The sequence below is a fragment of the Thalia democratica genome, chromosome 9, assembly GCF_965202585.1.
Source record: "Thalia democratica chromosome 9, ktThaDemo2.hap1.1, whole genome shotgun sequence".
In the NCBI taxonomy this organism is placed as follows: domain Eukaryota; kingdom Metazoa; phylum Chordata; class Thaliacea; order Salpida; family Salpidae; genus Thalia; species Thalia democratica.
The window spans coordinates 10,120,263-10,143,626 of NC_139173.1; the positions used below are offsets into that span (position 1 = coordinate 10,120,263).

Consider the following 23,364-nt stretch of genomic DNA (forward strand, 5'->3'; position numbering starts at 1 on the left):
ATATCTTCTTTTATCAATTAAGATAGTAACCTAAAACCTGGGTCTACCGACAGCTTGTGGCATTATTAAACTTTTAATAATACTTTGAGCTTGTCTCGCGGCACAAGAAAGTCTACAAAGTCTTAGACTTTGTACACTTTTACGGGTGTTTTCTTTGGTCTTCTTCAAAACAAGCGTACCCGCTGTTTTGCCTAGTAAACATTGTATTGAACTTTGCATGACAAATAGGACGCAAACTGTAGCTTCATGGTAAAATATCATAAACTTTCATGATTTCTTTCGACGAGTAGACTTTCAACAATGTTTTCTTTGAAAATACTAGTAATCTTAAAAAGTTGGTCGCGAATTCCAAAAAGTAAAATTTTGTGTCTTTAATGGTCAAGTTTTTATATATTTTGTATACAGTCGTTTAAGTAGTTAGTAAGTTGAAATAGTATCTAAATTCACTCGAAATTTTTAAATATTCATACAGGAAACAAAATGATGTGGGTGTTATTTAAAACTAAACATAAGTGTTGCAAAAAGTACAACTACTTGTAAAATATAAATTGAATTGTAGTTTAGTGTAAAATATATTCAGAAGTAAGTTTTAAGCTACTTTATGTTTAAAATTTTAGTAATTGAGAGATAATCAGGACCATTTTTTTAGGAGTTTTATAAAAATAAAGTATTAAAGCTTGAAATAGTTTTAAAACAAGTTCTTATTGTTTATAATATGTATCACCTACTTTTTTTAAAACTTAAGTACTGTATATATTTTGAAGATTGATAGATAAATTTTCTTTTCATATTTTTACAACTGACTCTAAAGTATAAATATGAAACAGTTTATTTTTGTTTAATTATACATAATTTGATTGATGAAAAATAAAAGAATGTTTTTAAAAGTCTTGCAAGTTCTAATTTTATCGTTTAACTTTTTATAATTTGCTTTATCACCTTAAAAACCATTAAAAGGTCAAGGATAACACACTGTTTTGAAACTGGGTTAGTTTTTTATGTAACTTTAAGTTAGTTATTTTCAGTTATTATTATTAAAACAACTCTAAATAGTTAAAAACAAGAAAAGAAGCACTACATTTAATAATAGTTCTGCATAATTTTAACTTTTATTGTACTTAGTTGCTGAAACCTTTGTTACAGCTATCAGTCATTGTAAATCAGTATAATTTAAAAGATAAATTGGTTTAGAAAAAATATTGTAATCTACAACAGTGTTATAGTAACATGCTTAACCGATATTTTTTAAATATCTAACAACATAATCAATAAGTAAGTTTACAGTACAAATAAAAATATTTGTTCCAATACAATTGAAGTAGTTATTTTTAAGTTAAAGAAAAAGTTTAACATGATAAAAATAGAATAAGCTCCTTCAACTAAGTTTGCAGAAAGTCTACAACTTAAAAATTTGTAGTTATGTTTTTTATGATCATTAGCAGATACGCGAATTTATTTTGTATAATTGAAATATTACCAACCAAAATTGTTTTAAATATGTCTTTAGATAAGTTTTGTTAATGACTATAACAGAGAAAACTAAAACTTATACTTACTTTCTGGACTAGAAGTCGGCAAATTGCGGCTTGTAAAGAAAAGATCTGCGGCTCGCGAAGTAGTTTTTAGCTAAAAACATACTTTTTCAAAATCAAAAAGTAGTAGAAACTTATAATTACGCATTTAATTTAATAGTAAATAGTTTAAGCTACGTTTAAAAAAAGTATTCTTTTTAATAATATCATTGTCTTAAAGATATTTTAGAACTGAAGTATTACTCTTAAAAAGACTACATACTGTGTACTGAACATCCGTCTTATTGAAATTCAAACATTCCAATTCAGTCTGTCTTTTTTGAAAGAAGGTGTCAATAAAAAATATAGTTGTAGGTCATACGCGCCTATTTTTAATAAGTTTTACAAAAAAAAGATAAAGTTTTGACAAAATAACTGTAACAAAACTAAATATTTAAAGAACTTGTGTATAAATTTATCAAAGATTAATGATCAAATAACAAACTGTTTAGCCTTATAATACCCATATTTAAAATATGCTCTAAACATAAGTTAAATCAAACAACTTTTTCCATCTCAACGAAAAAAAAAAATTTAGTATTATTAGTTTTTTATGAATTTATAAACAAAATAAAAATAAACAACTTAACATAAGATTTTTTATCAATAAATTAGTAGTTTAATACCAAGTTTAAAAAAAAGGTTATTAAAAAATAGATGAATGATGGGCTTAAAATCAGAAAATAATGATGAGAAAAGTAAGATAAATGCTAAAAACAACTACAGTGTTTACAATGCTTTTCAAAGCAGTGAAGATCAAGATTACTCAGTAGAGGAAAGTAGTTTTAAAAATCAGAACTACGAAACAATCAAAGTTTATAGAAAAAGGTGTATAAATTTATAACTGTTACTTTTAAGTTTTTATAATATTTTCAGCTTTTAACTTTCAGGGATGAACAAAAATAGTAGTAAACAAAAGTTTAGTCTAAACTAGCACCAATTAAATTAGTTTTCATAAGAAAGTTAACCTTTAAAAAAGTTCTTAATATAAAGAGAAAGTTATGATTTTCTGACAAAAACAAGCTATTTGTTTCTATCTTTAGTTAAAACAAAATATGTTTAGATTTTCTTAATGTGGTTTTATATTGCCTTTTAAAAACAATTATTATTGTGTCTTTTTATAGCTTGCGTTACTTTATTTTGCTTAAAAATCTTATTTAACAACTTTAGTTTGTTGTTTAATTTCCTAAAAGCATACATGGAAATTTAAATTTTAACAAACTTCGGAAGCGTTGTACATAGAAATGTACAATAAGTAAAACAAGTATAAAATAAGTCATAACTAGATATTTTTATAAAAAAAATATCAGCAAAAAGTTTTTATCTGTTTAAATTAAAAAAAAATAAAGCAAAAATATTTTCAAAAAATCAAAAAAAAAAGACCTTTATACAAATTAATAATAAATACTAACAGTGAATTATTTTTTTTTTCGATGACCCAGATGGCTGATACTCGCAGTTTTTTGCATGCTATCAGCGTCTTGCAGTTACCAATGGGTCGAGTACAACACTCTCACTTCCTCGGCCATCGTCTACTGGTCCACCGATGAGGTGGTCGTGTCCTCGCTCACACTGATGTCCCACGGCCTGTCCATCCCGCTGATATTCGTCGCGTCGTGGGCGTTAGAAAGACACGGGCTGCGGAATGTGCTGGTGTTCAGCGCGCTGGTCAGCCTGCTTGGGTCGCTGCTCAAGGTCGTCTCTGTGGACCCACACAGGCTAACGTTTACCGTTTTAGGTTATTTTAATAGTTTAAAAGTCTTAAAAATGTTTTACTTTAAGTTTTAATTGTTAGAGTACTTTTTTTTTAATGTTAGAGTTAAAAATTTAATGATTAAAACCGTTTAGTACCTAATCGTTATGTTTCCTTGCTATCTTTAAATGGTTTTTTTTTATCTTAAATATTAATTTACAGTTGTAGATTTAAGATTATTCTAATATTTGATAAAACCGTGATTTTTTAATAAACTATATACATTTTCTTTATATTGATAACTGAAAATAATTTTGCTGTCAAAATCGAAGTATTCAAAAAAAATTGTACAAATATTTTGATTCCAAAGCATTAAAGTCTTAAACTTTTAATACACAGTATTTTAATAAAAAGTAATAATATTTTCAAAAACTATGAAAAAAAAAGGTACAAGCTTTGTATATAAATGTTTATAGTTTTAACGTTTAGCATATATGAGCAATAGCACTGTGCAAATCTATATAAGGTTTAAATAAACGTACTAAAATAAAAACAAAACATAAAAATAAAAATTCTTTGACAAAACGTAAACTAAAAAGTGTATCAAAAAAATTATTATTAATTTTATGAATATTTAAAGCTAAGCATTATACGTAAACATCTTTTTATAAGTACTAAATTTAACATTTTCTATGGTTTGAGAAAATAACTTAGTTAGAAGCTAATAACTTTAGTTTTAATGATCGTAGTAATAAGTAACCTAACAATCTACATTGGTTGTAATTTAAATGGAGATTTCTATTGTTAACAAAATAGATAATGCACAAAAAAATATTATTAAAAGGTCAGTTTTTTGCTTCAATTGCTCAATCATTTGTAATAGAAGTACCTGCTTATCTGGCTTCACTGTGGTTCGAATCTTCACAAGTGTCTACAGCAACTTCTATTGGAGTTTTCGGAAACCAAGTACGACAATTTTTGCTTTTATAAAATAGTTGTACACTTAATGTTATTTTTCAACCTAAAATACATATTAAAACCAGCATATGTTTAGTTCAAAACACTGTAATAACACTTTTCAGATTGAAAAAACAATAAATAAGAAGCTTGTAAAAAAAAACAAGTTTTTACTTTTTTAGGCTATTACTAAACATATTTTGAAAATTATTTACTAAATCGAGTTTGTTGCTTTTAATTTATGCTTATGCTTTCACAAAACTAACTAGTTAAACTGAAAATAAAACTTTTTTATTGACTCTAAGTCTTAGAGAGTCTGTATAAAAAACAAAAAAAGCTTAGCTTGCAAACTTTTGTAAAAATACTTTTTTGAAAATATATGTCGTAAACAACGCTTAATAAAAAACACAGATTGGCATAGGACTAGGGTTTCTAGTTCCGACATTCGTAGTACCGTCATATTCGAACCGAGTCTTCTTCACGAGTTTAAACACCACAAACAACCACATCATAGTGAAGATGAACAAGACAGCAGAGGTCGGTGAGAGACCTGCGGTTCAAGCCGGTATGAACCTGGTGTTTCTCACTGCTGTCGGAGTTTGCTTGCTTGTTACCTTGTTGAATCTTGTCGGTAGTATGACCTCATTTAGTAGTTTAAGTTTCTTATTAATTTTTTAATAAGACAATAGTATAAAAGTAAGTTTTTTATTTATTTTGAAACCCTAGTATTAAACGTTAATTTTTCAGTACAGGTAGTTTTGAGAACAAATGTAAAACTTGAAGATATTTTATTTTTCTAACAATGTTTGAGAAAACATTTTTCAGTTGTAACTGATGAACCATCAAGTCCGCCTAGCAGAGCCGGGTCGAGAAGAAGCTCAAACAAAATAAATGCTGTTATTTCAAACAAAAACATTTGTGATGGAGGGTTTCTTTTATCACTGAAAACCTTGTGTGTTGATAAGCACTTTATTCTTCTTCTAATTTCGTTTGGTAATTTAATTTTTTATAGATTTATTATTTTCATCTAAACTGTGCAACGTTAAATTAAATACACTTATTATGCAAAAAAACTGTGATCAATGCTGACAAAACTCAAGTATATCACACAAATTAAAAGCGCAAATATTAATTACTTTAGGTTAATATAAAAAGTGTATGTTTGTTCAAAATTTAAAAAAATAATTTTGCAGGAATAAATACTGGTACATACAACGCAATAAGTACACTTCTAACCCCTTTGTCTGCTCCCTATTTCAACTATCAGGTTGGAATTTTTCATAACAATTAACTAGTAAATTAAAGTACCTCTGGGTTTAAATAATGTCTAATAAAACAGTTTACTCTAAAATTATTAAAAAAGTTGTACTTAAACTAATAGTTATTTTTACGCGTAATATGTAGATTTATGAAAAAAGAAAATATAAACTCATATGCATAAACACCATATAACGATAAAGCAAACTTTTATTTCTATTTAAGGATAGAATATTCTATAAATCTTAATTTTCTTTAAATTGTAAACTAGCTGAAAATTAAATAAAAAAATAGATCAAATATGCAAAAAAAGTTCTTAAAAATAGTTTATTTGAATTAAGCTTTAAAGTTTCATTTTCATAACTTTTTGGATATTGCACAAACAGGGTGATGGTAGCTTGATAAACATTTCCGCAGTTTTCATGGTGGCCACGGGTGTTATTGGGGTTCTAACAGTTGGGTTCCTACTCGACAAAACTAAAGCTTATAAGTTAGTCGTATCATATAATAAATATAACTTTTTTTAAAACTACTAAAACTGTTAACTTATTGAGTCCTGGACAAGACATTAAACAGTATCTGTGGTGAATGACTTTTAAACGAAATAATTTTTTGCATCCCAGATCCTTGAACCAAACTTTTTGAGCGTTTTTTTGTAATTCAATAAATAATAAATTTTAGACTTACAATGCTCGGTATTAACTTAGAATTTTTTTTTTTTACTTACTTCAAAAACTGTTTATGTTGAAAAAATGTTAAGTAATATACCTTTTTTTTAATTTTAAGTTTCTGTAAAGCAATATTTACTAAATAAAGACAAAGACACAACTAAGTACAAAGCTACTTCTATTTTTCATTTTCTTATTTAATGCAAAACGTTATATTTAAATATTAAATATTAAAAAAATAAGTTATTTTTAAAAAAATGTAGCTTATTTTAATCTCAAAGTAAAAAAATAACTTATTAAATTAAAACAACTTATCTTGTGTTTGTACTATTGGTCAAAAATTAAAACAGATCAACTGCAATAGTTCTGTTGACACTAACAACTTTTGGCGTTACTATCTTCGCTATTACTATGCATTTGAGACAGATGTGGATTTATTATTTGATCCTAGGAATGCTTAGGTACGTGTTGCAAGTTTTTTTTCTTAATTGTTAAATATTTAAAAGTTGCCTAGTACCTATTAAAAACATTTGAAGATTGCTCGTTTTAATTTAAAAAAATGTTTACATAAGAAGTGCTATAATTATACTTAAATTAAGCTAAATAAAGATGATTAAGTTATTTATAAAATGTAAGTTAAAAAAGAAAGGTTATGTTTATACTTTTTTATTTTTTGTTTAAGAAACTAAAAAAAGTATGTATTTTCTAACTACTTTAGTTAAAAAATTTTAGTAGTAAATAAGAAAATATAGTTTTAAGTATAGCATAATAAAGTTTTAAATAAATTAGAGTTTTTTCCTATAAATTTATCTTTTCTAACTAGTGTTTAAAATAACTCTTATTAAAAAACTTTAACTAGTTATATATTTTTTAATTATTTTATTAAACACTAAATTAGTAGACTATTATAAAACTTTAAGTTAAATAAAAATAAAGATGAGCAATTAGTTTAAAATTCTACAAAATATTGTAATAGAAGCTAGATATTGTTTGCATGAATTAAAGTGCAAAGAATGTTCTTTAATAAACATATGTTGTCATTGTTATATTTCAACTTAAGTAAGTTCTTTATGGTTTCTGTCATAACTCAACAATTAATCTTACTTAAAAATCAATTTTATCATTTATAATCAATCTTTTAACATTTTAAAACTTAATTTTTTTTAACTTGCAAAACTGCTTATTCAAAAGTTTTATTGCAAACTGCTATGTTCTTCAACTACTACGAATCGAGCTCATAACTATTTATTTAACATTTAAGTACAAACAGTTTTACTATGATTGGATTTTTACCAGTGGGATATGAGTTAGCAGGAGAAATAACTTATCCAATTACTGAGGCCATCTCTACTGGACTTCTCAACATATCAGCTCAGGTTAACTTATTCATTTTAATTTATTGTAAAAATTTCAAAAGCTTCATAAAAGTTGTTCATAAAAACTAAAAAAAAAAACTGTGTTGATTGTAACAAAACAAACAAAATTTATATTTTAAATTTCAGAAACAAAGTTAAAACAAGTTATTTAAATTTCATAAGCTGTAAAAACAAGGTGATTAAGTTTTATAGATCAAGAACTTTAATAAAATACTAAAACTATGTCTCTGTTATAAAAAACAAAACAATATTGTTATTAAATCGTTCAATAGGTGTTCACAATAATAACGACGTTTGTAATGGAAGGACTGATGTACCAAGTATCTTTTATCGCTGCAAGTATGTAAATGGCGGGAATTCTACTGATAGCAGCTTTGTTGCTCACATCTATAAATTCCAAATTTAAAAGGCTTAATGCTAATAATAATATTTGCTTTTAACTCAAGTTAGTATTTGTTTTTTACGTGTTGTGAAATTTTGTTTTCAAAGCTTTAGTGAAGCGATTTAAATCTAAACCAAATTAGTAGTAAATGCGATGTATGTAAGCTCCTTGTTTAAATTTGTCACTTAAATTCTAGTATGAGTTATCTATAATAAATAGTTTCTAACAGAGTTACTTTTTTAATACTTTGTATTACAGTATAAAGTTAAACGATAACTAATGCCGATTTTTCACAATTTATTGTGCATTTAATTTTATTACAAAATACTGTATTTTAGTTCTATAGAAATAAAAATAAAACTGTAGTATAATGTTTAAGTGGATAGAAACAGAAAAATAAAATTTAGCCTATAGTGCTTAACTTTATTTTGCTAAAAAGAATTAATAACTAACTAAAGTAATTTTGTTTTATTCAAGCTCATTACTTTATAAATACAAAATGTATTGTAACTAATTACCTGTTAACAGCGAAGTGTTTTAAACTTAGTTGTTTGTTTTAAAATTAATACTCAGCTTTAGTTGTTAAAACTAGCACTAATTTATATGCTTTACACAAACTTTATCAAATTTTTACATTTAATTTGTACTAAATTTTGTACTAAATTAAAAAAAACACTGTTTGATGGAAACACATTTGAAACAAGCTCACCGGAAAAATAAACAAAATGCTATTATTTTTATTTATGACTGTAAAAATGTTTTCAATATTGATTTGTTTTAAAGTTATTTAAATTTATTAGTTCTTAAACAAGTATTACTTAAATCGTTTATATTTTTTATAATGTTTATGTGTACGTCTAATTATTAGCATCGTTAAAATAAAATTGATCAACATTAAACAAAAATATTACTAAAAAACTATTTCTAAATTCAAGTAACTTCAACTATTTTTTAAAAATTAAAGAAAACCTTTTAAAACATTAATACATCGACTAATCTAATTTTTTTCATAAATGATAGTAAATTCTTATAACTCACTGTATTTTAAACTAAATTTACAAAATTTTTCTGACAATTTTCAATTTAATTTCTTTTTACGTGTTATTATAGTTTTATATTTTATAGTTTCAAGCTAAACATATAAAAATCTTTAATTACCTTTGTATTTTTCCAAACTTTTTGTGTAGTACAAAATATTTTTTGTTTGAACAAATATAGTCTTAAATATTTTTAAGGCATAAAATCATTATGTTTAATATTAACGATAAACATTCTTGATGTTAGATTTTTAAAAGTTTTAAACAAATATACGCAGTTATAAACACATCGTATTTAAATAAAACTTGGTTGTATATAGCTAAACTTTTCGTATAATTTGTTTAACTTTTTTGTTTTCAAAGAAAATAATAAACTTAAACAAGTCATGCTAGCACAAACTGATTTGAACCTTAAAGCATAAAACTACGTTTCTCTTTTCGACTTAAATTTTATTGAATACGAAACTTAGAATGGTTTTAGCCTCATTTATACTAACGTCATTGTACAGTATTGCATGAATAAGTCTGATGTTTTAAGTCACATGCAAGAAGTATCGATAATTTTTTAAAGCAAATTTATAGTTAGAAACAAAAAAAATATTTCTTTAAACTTAATTTTGCGTTTATAAAGTATTACGGTAACTTTTTTACCTAAAATATCGCTAATAACTGAAAAATGATAATTTTCTCTTTTTACATCCAGTGTTAAATTGTTTGATGTAAATAAATATTAAAAAACTTTACTTTATTTTTTGTAACAATTTTATTTTTAATAGAGCTTGTAAGAAAGCTACACTGAATTATTGAACAAACAATAAAAAACGCTAGTAAGAATTTAAAAACAGAAAATTATAGAAAACATTCAAAAACTAACATTTTTTTTCAGCTAATACCTAATTTAAGGGCTAAATTGTAATTTTTAAGTTCAAAATCTGTAAAAAATAATGTTTTTTTTTTTTAATTCTACAATTTAATCTGTTAGTAAATTATTTGTTAAAAACAATGCACAATGTATGTATATCCATAGCATAAAAAGCTCTAAAAATAGAAAAAATTAAAATATCAAATACTTCCTTTTTAGGTAATAAAATATAGAATAACTTTAAGCATTTAATTTAAAACTAGCTTTAGGTAAAATTTTTCAACGAAGTATTTTTTATGTTTACGTAAGTGCTTCAAAATATCGTTGTGAAAAACTTGTGTAAAATAAGCAGAAGTAAATATAAAAAAAGCTATATTTTCTCTACCAAGGACAATCTTAATGTTAAAAGCATTTTATACGTTTTATAAACCTCGTTTGTATTTTTTTGTTGTTTTAGTCTTTGTACCAAAGTTGAAAACTTTATAGTTTTATGATAACTTACTTTAGACCTAAAGCGTTTTAAGCTTAAAACATATAGAAAACTATTTATGAAGCCTAACAATCAGCTTATACAAACTAGTTTTAGTTTTAAGTTTCACGTAAGAAAAGATAACTGCTGATTTACGAAATTCTGCTGATCTGTGTTTGATTGTGCTTCATGTTTGATTTGCTGAAAGAATTTCCCATCGAGTCTCCAGTTTGTGATCGATATTTTTTGCTACTTTTAAAATTTGTTTAATTAAATAAAATGATTTTTTATAATAGTCGTAGAAAGTAACTTCATGTTAACTATCACTTTTAAGTTGTTTGTTCTAATAATTTTAGTTTTTAAAAAACCTAAAATTTACATATGACGATTTAAAGGAATTAGATTTTATTTTTATAAAACTTTAAGTTTTACAGAAGCTAATAATGTTTAAATATTTAAAAAAAAATATTTTTGAAATTTATTTATTTCTTAACCTTTTTGAGTGATCTCAACTGTTCTTAAAGCCACATCAATAAAAAATTCAAGCAAACCTTTATTTATATTTCATTTCACATCGAAATGTACCATAAAAAACTCTTTATACTTTTAAAACTTTATAATACAAAAACTCCACTCAAACAGTAAAACAGCTAATAAGTTTTTTATTGTTTTTAAACTTTACGAATAAACCTTATATACATAATTATATAGCTTTAAACAAAAAAATTAGACTACTATTAAATTAATTAAACTTGTTACTAACGCGCCCTTCCCGGGTTGGTAGTCCGATCTGCTCCCGATGCTCGGTCTGAAAGATCTCGTTCTTCTTAGCATTTCCTTCCATCGTCTTCTGATGTTCGATCCCATGAACGTGTACATCAGTGGGTTAAAAACACTAAAGTTATATTAAATAGTTGATAATTGGCCTACAAAACGCTTAATACTAATTTAAGGACTTATTTATAGTTTTGAGTTTGACTGAATCGTTTACAGATACTAAATTTAATAAATTTTTAAGTTTTATTAGTTATAAAATTAAAAAGATTTACTGTATACCTATATAAAAAACTTTATACAGACGTAAAGTAATTTTGTGATATCTAATAAGTTATAAACACAAGGGTTTAAATTTTATTTTATTCACCACTTTAAAATTCAACATGTTTCAAAACTACCTTTTAGCGTAGGCAAAAGTTTATATTCACAAAATATTTACGTGATTAATAATTAGTTTCAAACTTTACGACAAAAGCTTATTTGTTTATTATCAAAACACATTCAATAGCCACCTGTTGGCGTATGCAAGTATCGACAGGGACTCGCCAACAGTCTCGCAATCATCCTCTGTGAACCCCGGAACTCCCGATATCTTCATCAGCTGGAAAACGTGGTAGGGGAGCCAGCAGATGATGAAGGTGGTCACCAACAGGATCACCATCCTCGTCACCCGCTTCCTGGTCGACTGTGACCCCGAAGACTTCGCTCCTTGAACAAGATGAAACATTGAAATATAAAAATCTAAACCGCGCTGAAACATTCTTTTATAAATTAAAAGCATCTGGGAATGTGTTTTCCATGCACTTGTACATAGAGACACGTGAGTAAATGAAAAATATATAAAGATTTCGCTCCTTGAAAAAAAGATGAAGGTTAACATGAAGCTTTAAAGAAATAGGTTATTAGTGCGGGCTCGGATCCTTTAATTTAGGTGCGGGCTGGAATTTTTTAACTGTAAAAGGAATATGTGACTCACTCTTTACTATGCATTTATATACAGTTAAGCAGTTGATCTACATCACGTTTAGTTTACTATTTTAATACCTAATACTTAATTAACTAAATAGTAAACAAAACTGTATAATATCTTTAAATAAAGTATTCTTTGTTGGCACATCGTCAGGCAAACGCTTTCTAGCTTTAAAGATCCACATAGAAAACTATAAAATATTGAAAATTAGTTTTTTATCTATGTTATATTCTCTAACTCTTAATTTTTTAAAGTATTCTTATTATAACTGCGATCGCGGAGACTTTGCTCCTTTGGAAGAGATAAAGAATAATTTTAAGAATAAAAATATTTAAATCGGGCTCGAGCGTAAATAAACTACATCATGTTTATTTTACCTGTCCCTTTCGATAGCTAAAACTTAATAAACTCGAGAGTACAAAAACTGTATTGTATTTTTAATAAAAAAAAAGCTTTTAAAATCAACCTTTTAAATCATAAAGTGATTAAATAAATACTTATATTTATATTTATATTCTTTAACTCCCACCTATTAGGATTGAATTACTTTTTCAGCCTTTATACAATATTTCTTTATGTATGTTGATAATTAAAAAGAATTAAGTTTTTTCTAAGACACTTTGTACAATCTTCAAAGACTTTTGCTGAATCAGTTGCATTTAAATTGCACAAGTTCTAGACTAAAAAAAGGTATCGTATTTTTCTAAATGTTATTTTATGTGATTGGAGTTAAGCTTTGTTGTATTATCATTAATGTTTGAAAATTAAAAATCATTTATTTATAGCCATAGTTTTTGATATTTTCCATATACTTATACACTTTTATGTCAAAAATCACTTTCAAAAAGTTCCAAAATATCTAAGCAAACTTGCGTACATAACAAAATATTGCATTAAACCTTTTTTTTTTCTCTTAAATGTCTTATTTTTTTTTCATAGTGCAGTATTTTGTCATAGCTAATGAAAAAATTAAAATAACAGAAGACTAAACACATCACACAAAAGTCACCTGAAACACTCGGCTGAAAAATCTTCTTTAAAATGCTCGCGTAGCAGGCGCAGATTATGAGCAGGGGAATTGTAAATGTGCCGATGAAGTTGAACAGTATGGTTCTTTTGGCAGCCGGTATGAACTGCACTGAACATTGATCTCCGGACTCTTTTAATCCTTTTAGATATCTATAAAAAGTACTAATGAAATCTTAATGAACAAAAGACGTCTTAAAAGTGTGTTAATAACTAAAGAAAACTAAACTGACAGTTACAATCTAGTAAACTACTAATAATATTGAATATTAATCTGGTGGAATTCAATAAAAGTAGATTTTTTTTTTAAATATTATGATTTATTCTTAGAATGTCTTAAAATTATATTTTTGTGTAAAACTACTTAGATTTTTTATACTCGACCAATTACAATTACAGACCGTGTATATAAAAGATAATTTTGTTTCAGGTGAGCGCTAAAACTAATATTGAAAAGATTAGATTTAAGTATAATTTAGAACGTTTAAACATTTTTTAATGATAATTTTTTGTTTAAACTTTACTTGTCACTAGTAAAAATCATTTTATAACTTTATCGTGTAAAAATGTGTGCACCATAATTACTAATAATAAGAAATGATTAAGTGCTAGAGGTTTTCAGGTTCATAATTACATTTTTTTTCAACAAAAGTTTGTTGAAAAGTTTTAATCAGTTTCATTTACATAAATTAAACTTAAAAAAAAACCACAAAGAATATTAAGTAATTTTAATACATCAAAAAACTGTTAAAAAAAACTCTGAGGTTTAACAAAGAAACTAATGCTAACTAACTGCTCGTATTCCTCTTCTGACACCTCTAAGTCCTCTTCTGACCCAGAACCGTATTCAGAATATGATGCATTATTTTTATCTAATGTTTCTGTGTTGTTCTCAAGTGTTGTATTCAAGTTAAGATATATTGTTGTTATGTTTGTACCATTACTTCCAATACTGTTAGTTCAAAAACATTTATTTATTATAGAAACTACAACAATAAAAATTGAGAAACAGAAAATTGTTGTTTGTTAAAACAAATAGATAAAACAGATAAAATACTACTTACTTAATAAAGTATAAAGTTATAACAAAAGTAAAGCTTTGTAAATTATACAAAAACTATAGCTTGTAAAAAACATAATACTTTACAAGTAAAATAAAGACTTGGCTTTTTGTTTTCTAATTTTACTGTACACATAATTAAAAAAAGCTCTAACTTTTTTGAACATTTTTTAGCTGTATGTTACTAAAAGTAACTGTACTAATCAATGTTTTTACAAATTAAACCTCAAAATTTCGTTTTAGTTGTTTATACTTAAAATATTTATGTGTTTAAAGTAGTATTCAATATTTTTCTCATAAGTATATGCATAAAAAAATAAAAGTATTTGGTTATTTTTTCTTACCTCTCTGATCCACTAAAATAATCTTCACCGTAGTAGTCCCCACTATAACCATAGTCATAACTTTCTGCAGAAATAAAAAGTAACAAGCCAATTTAGTAACATAAGGAAAATAAACTATAAAAATTCATTTAAAAAGAGTTTTTATTGTACTGTTTCCTAACGTACTTAACAAAAGCACACAAAATATGTTATATTCTACTAATGTACTGTTTTGAATTAGGTCGGTTAAAAGTTGCATTTTCCTTGACGAAAAAAAACTAAACAATTTATTAAGCAAACAAAAAATTAAGTATTAAAGAGTCACCAGTTGTGTTTAAAAAGTCGGTGGAGCACTTGCATGCTGCCACTTTGGACCTGACCATGATCGGAAGGACGCAGGCCAAACACAGCGCCCACACGCACATCGAAGTCACGTACACGGACCTCTTCGAACGCAGTTTGGTGCCCCAGTGCGACATCGCGTGGCTGATTGCGACGTACCTGTCCACGGACATGACGGTGAGGAAGAAGATGGACGAGTAGTAGCTCATGAACCTGTGGACATTTTTGCTTGATAGAACTTCTTAAAATTGAATAAAAATTATTTACTTGATAAAAAGTTGTCAAAGAAACAGTATAAAAAAATAATTAAAAATATCTGGAGTAAGACATTACAGCTTTTTTACTATACTTTTTATAACATTATATGTTTTGGGTTTAAGAAAACAAATAAAGAGATCTCAATTCTACTTGAATAAAATTTATTTAAGCACTGACGAGGTCTTTGACCGAAACTTGGTTTGTAAAATAAATTCTTGAAAGAACAAATTCATATTTTTTATATCCTAAAATCGTTTGATCATAAAAGATTACGTACGATTTTAGAAATTTTTACAAATTTCACTAGATATTGTCAAAGTAAATTCTAAGACCTTTTGTGGGTGAACACTTTGTTGTACTTTTTAAATCTCAATTTTTGTGTTCATAAAGTTCTAACCTCAGCGTTTGGTACAGTTTGCAGAAGTAAGTCCCGAACCAAATACTTCCTTTCACGTGCGCCGTTGCTTCAATGGGCAGGAACACCATGAACAAAAGATCCGAAGTCGCTAGTTGCACCAGGTACAAGTTGGTGATCGTCTTTTTGTATTCTCTATTGTAGAAAATGACCGATTGGACAAGGTTAAAATAAGTAAAAAAATGTTTTTGAATATTGTTTATGAAGTAATATATAGTATTAAAATTATAATGTTCGAAAAATAAGCAAGTAAACTGTTTTGTTAAAAAGTGTTCTATTATATTTTATTTTATGTAAATAAACTATAGTTTGATTTTTATAATTAAACTTAAGTCAAACTACAATTTTTAAGTTTTAATGTTTGGTATGAGAAAAACAAATTTAATAATAAAAAGGTTAATAAAGGTCAACATAAGTGCATGTAAAAACGTAAACTTAAGCTACCTAAATATTAAATAACAAAATTGAAATATATTTTTCGATAATGTATTTTTTTTAAACAGGTATATTTTATTTTAAGAATATAAACTCCTAAAAATTGTTAACTGCTTCTAAAAATGAATTATCAATATTCAAACAATTTAGTAAACCTTACAAACTGTTCAATCTAAAAATTTATAATTGACAAACTCAAATATTTGGTTTAGTTTGTTAAATTAAATCCAAAAACGTGAACGTTATTTTTTTAAATTTATATTTAAGCCTTCATTAATTTTTTTTTAACAGAGTTACAAGAAGTAAGTTAATAAACTTTTTTTATTCATTATAATTAAAGTTTTCTGATGTGTTGAAGAAGAAAGAATGCAAAAGTAAGCATGTGGTCGTAAAGAGTAATGCTTCAAATATCTAAATCTTTTTAAAGTAAAATTGTTGACTGTTTTATTGCACAAGTCTTTTTTTTTAAGCAAACGTTTTGGTACTACAAACTAAATAAAAGAAGTTAGAAAAGTTACTTTAGTTTAAAAAAAAACGATTGTATTAAATTTTAATATGATTTTCAAGTTTTAATAATAAAGCTTTACAGTCGATAAATAGTTAATATAGCTCAAAATTTTACATATTAAAAGACAATGGAACTTTATAATTTAAAACTCACTGGAGAATAACAATAAGCCATATGACCAGCAAGTTGCCGACTATTCCCAACACGGATATTAATATCAAGATGATAGGTATGGTCGTGAATTCCTTTGGAACGCATTCTTCTGAAACTGTCTCTGAAAACATTTACATCTTGTTACTATAATTAGTAATTGTATTAACTAGAAAAATACTCGTTCTTGGATACTTTTTAAAAAAGATTTTTTTTGCTGACAGACAAACAAAAAGAGGTAACAATAGAATAATTCCGGTAAAGCTTTGTTAGGAACACAAAAGTAAAATTTTTGCTTCAAAAGAAATCAGTGGCTAAAAAGTTATAAGTAAAAATTTAGGGCATATGCAGTTAATGGCACTTATTTTAACATATGACTATAATCGTTCAGTAGATAATAAAAAAGTTTATTTTCCGATAACAAACTTAAAATTAACAAGCTTAATAATTTTTTAAAAAAGCCTTAAAAAAACTTTGCTTATTCTGATTTGTTTATTTTTAAAATAAAAGTAAGTTTTACTAGAAAAATAAGCACATGTACATTGATTTTTTATAAAAACTGCTACAAAAGCCGGAAATTTCGCAGCAAATAGTAGGAAGCAAAATACGTAAAATACTTCGGTTTTAATGGAACTAAAATTACTTTGCGCAAAAAAACTAAAGTTAAAAGTTATTATAAATTTTGAAAATTTTTGCTGCTACAAACTGCTTTAATTTGCTATATCTGTTGTAAATGTTTAGATTTTAAACATATTAATTGTGAGGTATTGATAATAGAAAAATCTTTTGATAAATGTCTCTTAAAAAACCAAAACTTTCAAACTCTATAAGCTAAATGCATTTAGTTATAAATAGCTATACCAAAATTTTCAAATTTGTTTTTATTGTAATTGTCAAAAGTTCATTATAAAAATGACTAGGTATAGAAATTTAGTAAAAAACATTTAATAAAAAATACTTTTACTTGTAAACAATTAACCTTTTGCAGAGTCATTTAGAAGTTCGTAAACAGTAGTTGCTTCAAAATAGTCTGGCAATTCTTCTGATAAATTCATATTGTGACACGCACTCGAGCTGACAAATTTCTACGTCAATTTTGAGATAGCGCAGTGCAAAGCAATTTTTTTTTTCCTTTTTAATTTTTACGCTTGCAATCTTTTTATGCTGAAATAAAATTTTTCGTAGGCTTAAAAAAGTTTCGATTTGAATTCATTAACATAACTTAAAATACTTGTTTATTGAAAATATTGTCAAGTAAACTGAAAAGCAAAATTTTTTAATTCAAAAATACTATAAAGCGTATTTTAGAATGAGTTTGAGTAAAACTAAATATATATTTCAATTTATAACTAAATACATACATACTTTAAGTTTCTACATAAACTTAGTACATTAGTTTTATAATTTTAACCAAATTCATAAACACTTATTTTGCTTCTTGTAGAAATCACATAAATAGTTTTAAGTAAGTTTTAAATGCTACGATAATATAGCGTAATACTGTAAAGTAATTAAATATTTTTAATATCTAAATTTCTATAGTTATACACACGCACTTTAACCTTTTTATACTAAACAATAATATATTTTTGAAAAACAACATTTAATAAACAACTTTTATGGTTGTATATTCACCCTACTAACCTTGATTCAGAACAAATTAAAGCTTAAATACTTTTAATTAAAAGTAATGCAGCTTTTTTCTGCTAATTTTAATTAAAGTATAATTTGGAATGTCATACACAGTTTCACGCATATTTTCATCTTTCAAATCTAAAACAAAGATTAAGTTTTAAAATAACAAAACAACCTTATATTTCATTTTATTTAGATAAGACTTTAAATTCTCTTCTCAAATTTACAAACAATGTTGTAAGCTACTGCAGTTTTATAAAATAGAACTAGGTGAAATTATATAAAATTGTAACCTTATTTTGGTTTCCGCATTGTGTTGAATTATAACCAGGTTAAGAACAAAAAAAAATTATATAAATGCTTTGTAAGTAGTTTTGAAGAGGTATTAAAGCCTGTGTCACTTGAAGAAAAGAAATATAAAGTAAAATTAAAGTAGATCGTTAAAAAAAAGTTTTTTTTAATAGTGACTGCTATTTGTCAATAAATACTAAACAACGACTTATATACAGTAAAGATTTTACAAACAAAAAGAAGTAATGTTAAGACGGCTAAAATGTTTGAACAAACTAAAAAAAGCTAGAAAAAAGTTAGTTAGTATAAGTACTCATAAATAGATTTAATTGATAACATTATAAAAACATATAAGTAGACATCTAATAAAGTACTTGAACATTTTCAAAACATTTATATAAAGAACTGTTAAATTAAGGAATTAAACCTTTTGCAAAAAAAAAAAGGAAACAATATAACAGTATCTTTAACACAAAAAAAAAATCAACCAGTTTAGTTTATTAGTTTGTTTTCTGATTATACAATCGATTAATTTCAAAGATCAAACGATCAAACGGTGCAAAAATAAAACTTTAATTTATTATTTATGTCATTAAAATGTTAAACAAATGTTTCTTGAAATTAAAAAAAAATGTTTTAGAAATATTTTAAAGTATTTAACAAATATAATGTGAACATATCACAACATTAGTTTATTAACATAAGTAACTAGAATAACTGAGTAAGAGTAATAATTAGATATAGATTTTAGTATTGAAAGCTTGCAAACGTATAAGGCTCTAAGCCTAGAAATTGTACATAAATAACTATAAATTACTTTATATTTTTTTAGGATTACTGACGTACTAGAACTTCAAAAAATATATGTTAGTAATTTCTCTATTGATTAGCTTAATTGCTTTTTTAAAATAACTATATAATGGATATAAAAGTTTAAAAACTAAAAAAAAACTAATGTGTTAGCTTATTTTAAACACCTTTTTAAATTGCAAATATTAACAATTTTTACAAACTGCTGATTAAGCAAATGTTTTCAGTCCGTTGAACTTGACTAAGTACGCATTAGTTTTCGATCACCTTATTACTCAGAAAACGTTTTAAGCATATAGTCTTTACATTTAAAACTTTTCTTAATTATTGTAGCCAAAATTATGATTTATTTAACACATAAAAGATTATAACAAAAATTAACAAATTCATCAAAATTTGTGTAAACTAAGTTTTTTAGCATATTGTACAACATAGTTTTATTATATAGATACACCAAATCGTAATATTGATAATAGTAATAAACATAAATTTTGAAACTGAGAGTTAAAAACTAAGTTTATTTTATTAATTGTACGCTAAAACTTTATAAACAAAGTTAAACTTACGACTGCAGTAAAAAATCATGTTACTTTTATTCACAGTAGACATAATACTTATTAAAACTAATCTATTAAAGACATATACTTTAAAATTTACTGATGACTTTACTCAAAGTAAAACAAAGCAGACTTAAACTTGTTCGAATGATAATTTCAAAAACATTATCTTTAATTTATCACAATTCAAATTGAATAAATTATCTAATTTTTTACACATTGTAAAAACATTTTCAAACCTACAAAGACAACAACATACACAAAATTTGCTGTACAGATTAGCAACCAACGAAAATTATAACCAATTACATAATTGCCAAAACAATTTGTTTTTAATTATTTACATAAATTTTTCCTAACTCGTTTTCAAAACAGAGTCGTTGTAAATTAAGTTGAATTAAGTCCAGCTGTTTTAAAACTTTTTTTTATGGCCAAAACTAGCCAATACGAGACGTTTGACTAATAAAAAAAACGATAGAGTTACGCCATAATCAGATTTTAACAAATATGTCATAATGTTTGAAATTGCTAACAATTTAACACATACTCAATATAACCACAATCAAAATATCGTGTTATGAAATAAAAAAGTTATTTTGAAATTTTTTAACCCATAGATCTAGGTTACTTAAATATTAAACTAGTATGGTTATAGTGTAGTGTACAACCGCACTAAAAACCATAATTATATATTAGACTTGACTTATACTAAATAATAACTAAAGTTATTCTTTACTACTTATACAAACTAGGCATGACTTTTGGTGGTTATATTTTATACTTAACAAAATATCAAACACTGAAAATAGAAAATAAATTATTTTAGAAAATTTTTTAGATGTGGTCAAAACATTTACACAAAAATTAAGTCTAACAGAAATACACTTTGAAAATGTATAATTAAATTAAGAGTTAACTACTTTGAGTAAGAATAAAAAAAACTGCTAATAAGATGTAAAACTATTTAAAAAAGAACTTTACAATAAACAGCAAATAATACAAATGTCTACATGTTATCAGCAGCAAGGTGGTCTAGAACTATTGTCACTGCCCAGACTCAGTATACATGTATCTGAACATAGCCTGAGTAATATTTCATCAGACTCATTTTCTCCTAACTGTAACTTTGTTCTACATATTTCAGCATTTAACTAGCTGGAAGAGCAGAGTAACTGGTATTCCATTGCAACTTTAATATCAATTAACATGTTTTTATTTTGATAAACTTCTTCTCGTCGAAGTTGTACAGACTTCAGAGATAACTTTAGTTTAGCTAGCTAATCTTTATTAAAATTAATACCTTAATCTCGATTTGAAGTTTTCTTTAATTTTCTTTCAATGTTAGTTAAGTTGTTAGTTAAGTAAACCTAAGCAATGTCTAATTAATTCAAGTATTTAAAAAAACAAAGTGCTTTTATACATTATACGGTATAACAATGTAAGTACTTTTTAAAATAATGTTAATAACTAAGTATAAAATTTTCTAAAACTTAACGTTTTCATAATGCAGGTAATCTATCTAATATAAAAAAATATAACTAAAAACGAAAAAAACTTATTTTAAGCTACAATACACAAGGTTTTAAAATTATTTTATATGACATTTTCGTAAGTATTAATTATTCTGCTTAATTCAAAACAAGTAATAATTTGAATAGAATTTTATACTTCAAACTTTTTCAACCCTAACACCTTTTAAACGTAAAGCTTTGTACTATAAGTTTGTACAATCTTAAAAATGATAAAACTAGTTTAAAAAAGGCAAAGCTATTTATATATTCTCATAAAAATAACCCTAGGGTATGAGTTGTTAAATAAGATACTTTGCAAACTCATTTAACTACGTTTGGTTAGTTTTAAAAACTCAGAGTCTTTTTTCCCTATATGTCTTTACAAATTTGTTTCATTATTTATTAAAGAGAGTATTAATAATATATATTAAAAATATATATATTATTAAAACTCTCTTTAATAAATTTTAAAAGTGTTTTTTATTTATTTCTAAAAACAGAAAATCTAAGTTACAAAAAAAAAAAAATTTAAGTATACAAAATCTTAAAACGCTTATCAAAATAAACTTCTTTCTTTAAATATAGGAATAGTCGATAATTGTAGTTAGAAAGTTATTTTGAAATACAATATTTTTACTAAAAACATATTTAAAATTATTAACACTTTTTTTTTAATAATTGTTATAAAAAGTATTTATTGTATGTAATAAAAGATTGTTAAAAATACTTTATCTAGCTTAATCTATTGTCATCAACTTAAGTAATGTGTTTTCAAGATAAAGTATATCCAGATTAAAAACAAAATATTTTATTTAAAATATTTAGACTTTTTTGTAAAACAAACACAGCTCGTATTTCTGTAAATGACAGAATAAAACTTATCTAACACCTTAAGTTAGTATTATTTTTTGTAAAAAGTTGTATTTGAATTTTTTTGTATTAAACCGACTAAGATCATGGATTTCGGGTTACTCTGGTCGTAGTAACAACACCTAGAGGACAAATGGTTTTAAGGTGGTCGCTATAATACTATTTCTTATAAAAACTAAAACTAAAAGTCAACTTATTCACAAAAAAAAAAAAAAAAAATAGATAGAACAATACCTTACAACTATCAAATTATTTTATTTAAAACTTTCCTGCACAATAAAAACATTTTTGATAACGCTGTAGTTTTTTTATAAATTTTGTTAAGTATGATAATATTCAAGGTTATTAAATAAAAAAATTACAAACATCTAATAGACAAATATTTTGTAAGCACCAAAAAAATATTTTACAATATACATAAACCATTTTTATCATAGTTTATTAAAACCATAGACTTTTTAGTAACTCATTCTTAATGTTTGTAAATTTTGAAAAATCAGACTAATTTACTTAGTAAATAAAGATTTAAGTACCAAAGCATAGCAGCATTACTTTTTCCACTTTTCAAATTTTATCATATACAGCGAGTGTACTAAATAGCAAGGGGTTAATTTGTATATAATTTCAAAGCTGCATTAATATAACGGATCTTATGAATTTAAGCTGGTAAAACAATTGCTAGTAAAATTAATTAACGCTGTTAGGTTTTAATTTTTTGCTACAATAACCTGTCCAAAGTAGTTGGTATGACAGGTAAATTGCATTATATTACAATTAATTGTTAAAAAATCTTCATATAAAAACGTTATATGCACTTATTAAAACTTACCAACAAAATGTATGTGCTGTTTAAATGAAATATGTTGTCAAATAATTTAAACCGTTACAGAAACTAGGTAATTTAAAGTATTACTGTTTTTTTTGACATTTAAGATTTGCTCAAATACCTTTTAACTTTAATATTTGAAAACTTGTAAAGCATAGAAAAATTTCATATTTGTAAACTTGGACTCATGTAAGTTTAGTAATTAAATGTTTCCATTCTTACTAAAAAAACAACTTGTTTTTTGGCAACCTACGCAACATTTCTTATAAATTTTAAAGCAATATAACAAACAAGTTAAACCTTACATAGTAAACGTTTACTTATTAGA

At 25.1% G+C, this 23,364-nt stretch overlaps 2 protein-coding genes across 3 annotated transcripts; one reads left to right on the top strand and one right to left on the bottom strand.

Moving 5' to 3' along the window:
* Positions 1-3,038: 3,038 nt before the first annotated feature.
* LOC145844793 (choline/ethanolamine transporter flvcr2a-like) lies at positions 3,039-7,869 on the top strand. The gene is made up of 8 exons (XM_082952214.1): positions 3,039-3,309; positions 4,109-4,230; positions 4,633-4,852; positions 5,047-5,214; positions 5,415-5,488; positions 5,865-5,968; positions 7,417-7,522; positions 7,795-7,869. The coding sequence occupies exons 1-8, from the start codon at positions 3,039-3,041 to the stop codon at positions 7,867-7,869; spliced, it is 1,140 nt and encodes a 379-aa protein (XP_082808340.1).
* A 2,033-nt stretch (positions 7,870-9,902) lies between these two features.
* LOC145844165 (somatostatin receptor type 5-like) lies at positions 9,903-17,605 on the bottom strand. Of its 2 annotated transcripts, none has more exons than XM_082951534.1 (10): positions 17,516-17,605; positions 16,540-16,660; positions 15,426-15,578; positions 14,754-14,983; positions 14,450-14,513; positions 13,839-13,997; positions 13,029-13,198; positions 11,562-11,757; positions 11,036-11,167; positions 9,903-10,521 (listed from the first exon to the last, which is right to left on the bottom strand). In XM_082951534.1, the coding sequence occupies exons 1-10, from the start codon at positions 17,589-17,591 to the stop codon at positions 10,425-10,427; spliced, it is 1,398 nt and encodes a 465-aa protein (XP_082807660.1). In that variant the 5' UTR covers positions 17,592-17,605; the 3' UTR covers positions 9,903-10,424. The 2 variants fall into 2 exon arrangements, with proteins under 2 accessions (XP_082807660.1, XP_082807659.1); XM_082951533.1 differs by having other exon boundaries at positions 9,903-10,524.
* Between the last annotated feature and the right edge of the window lie 5,759 nt (positions 17,606-23,364).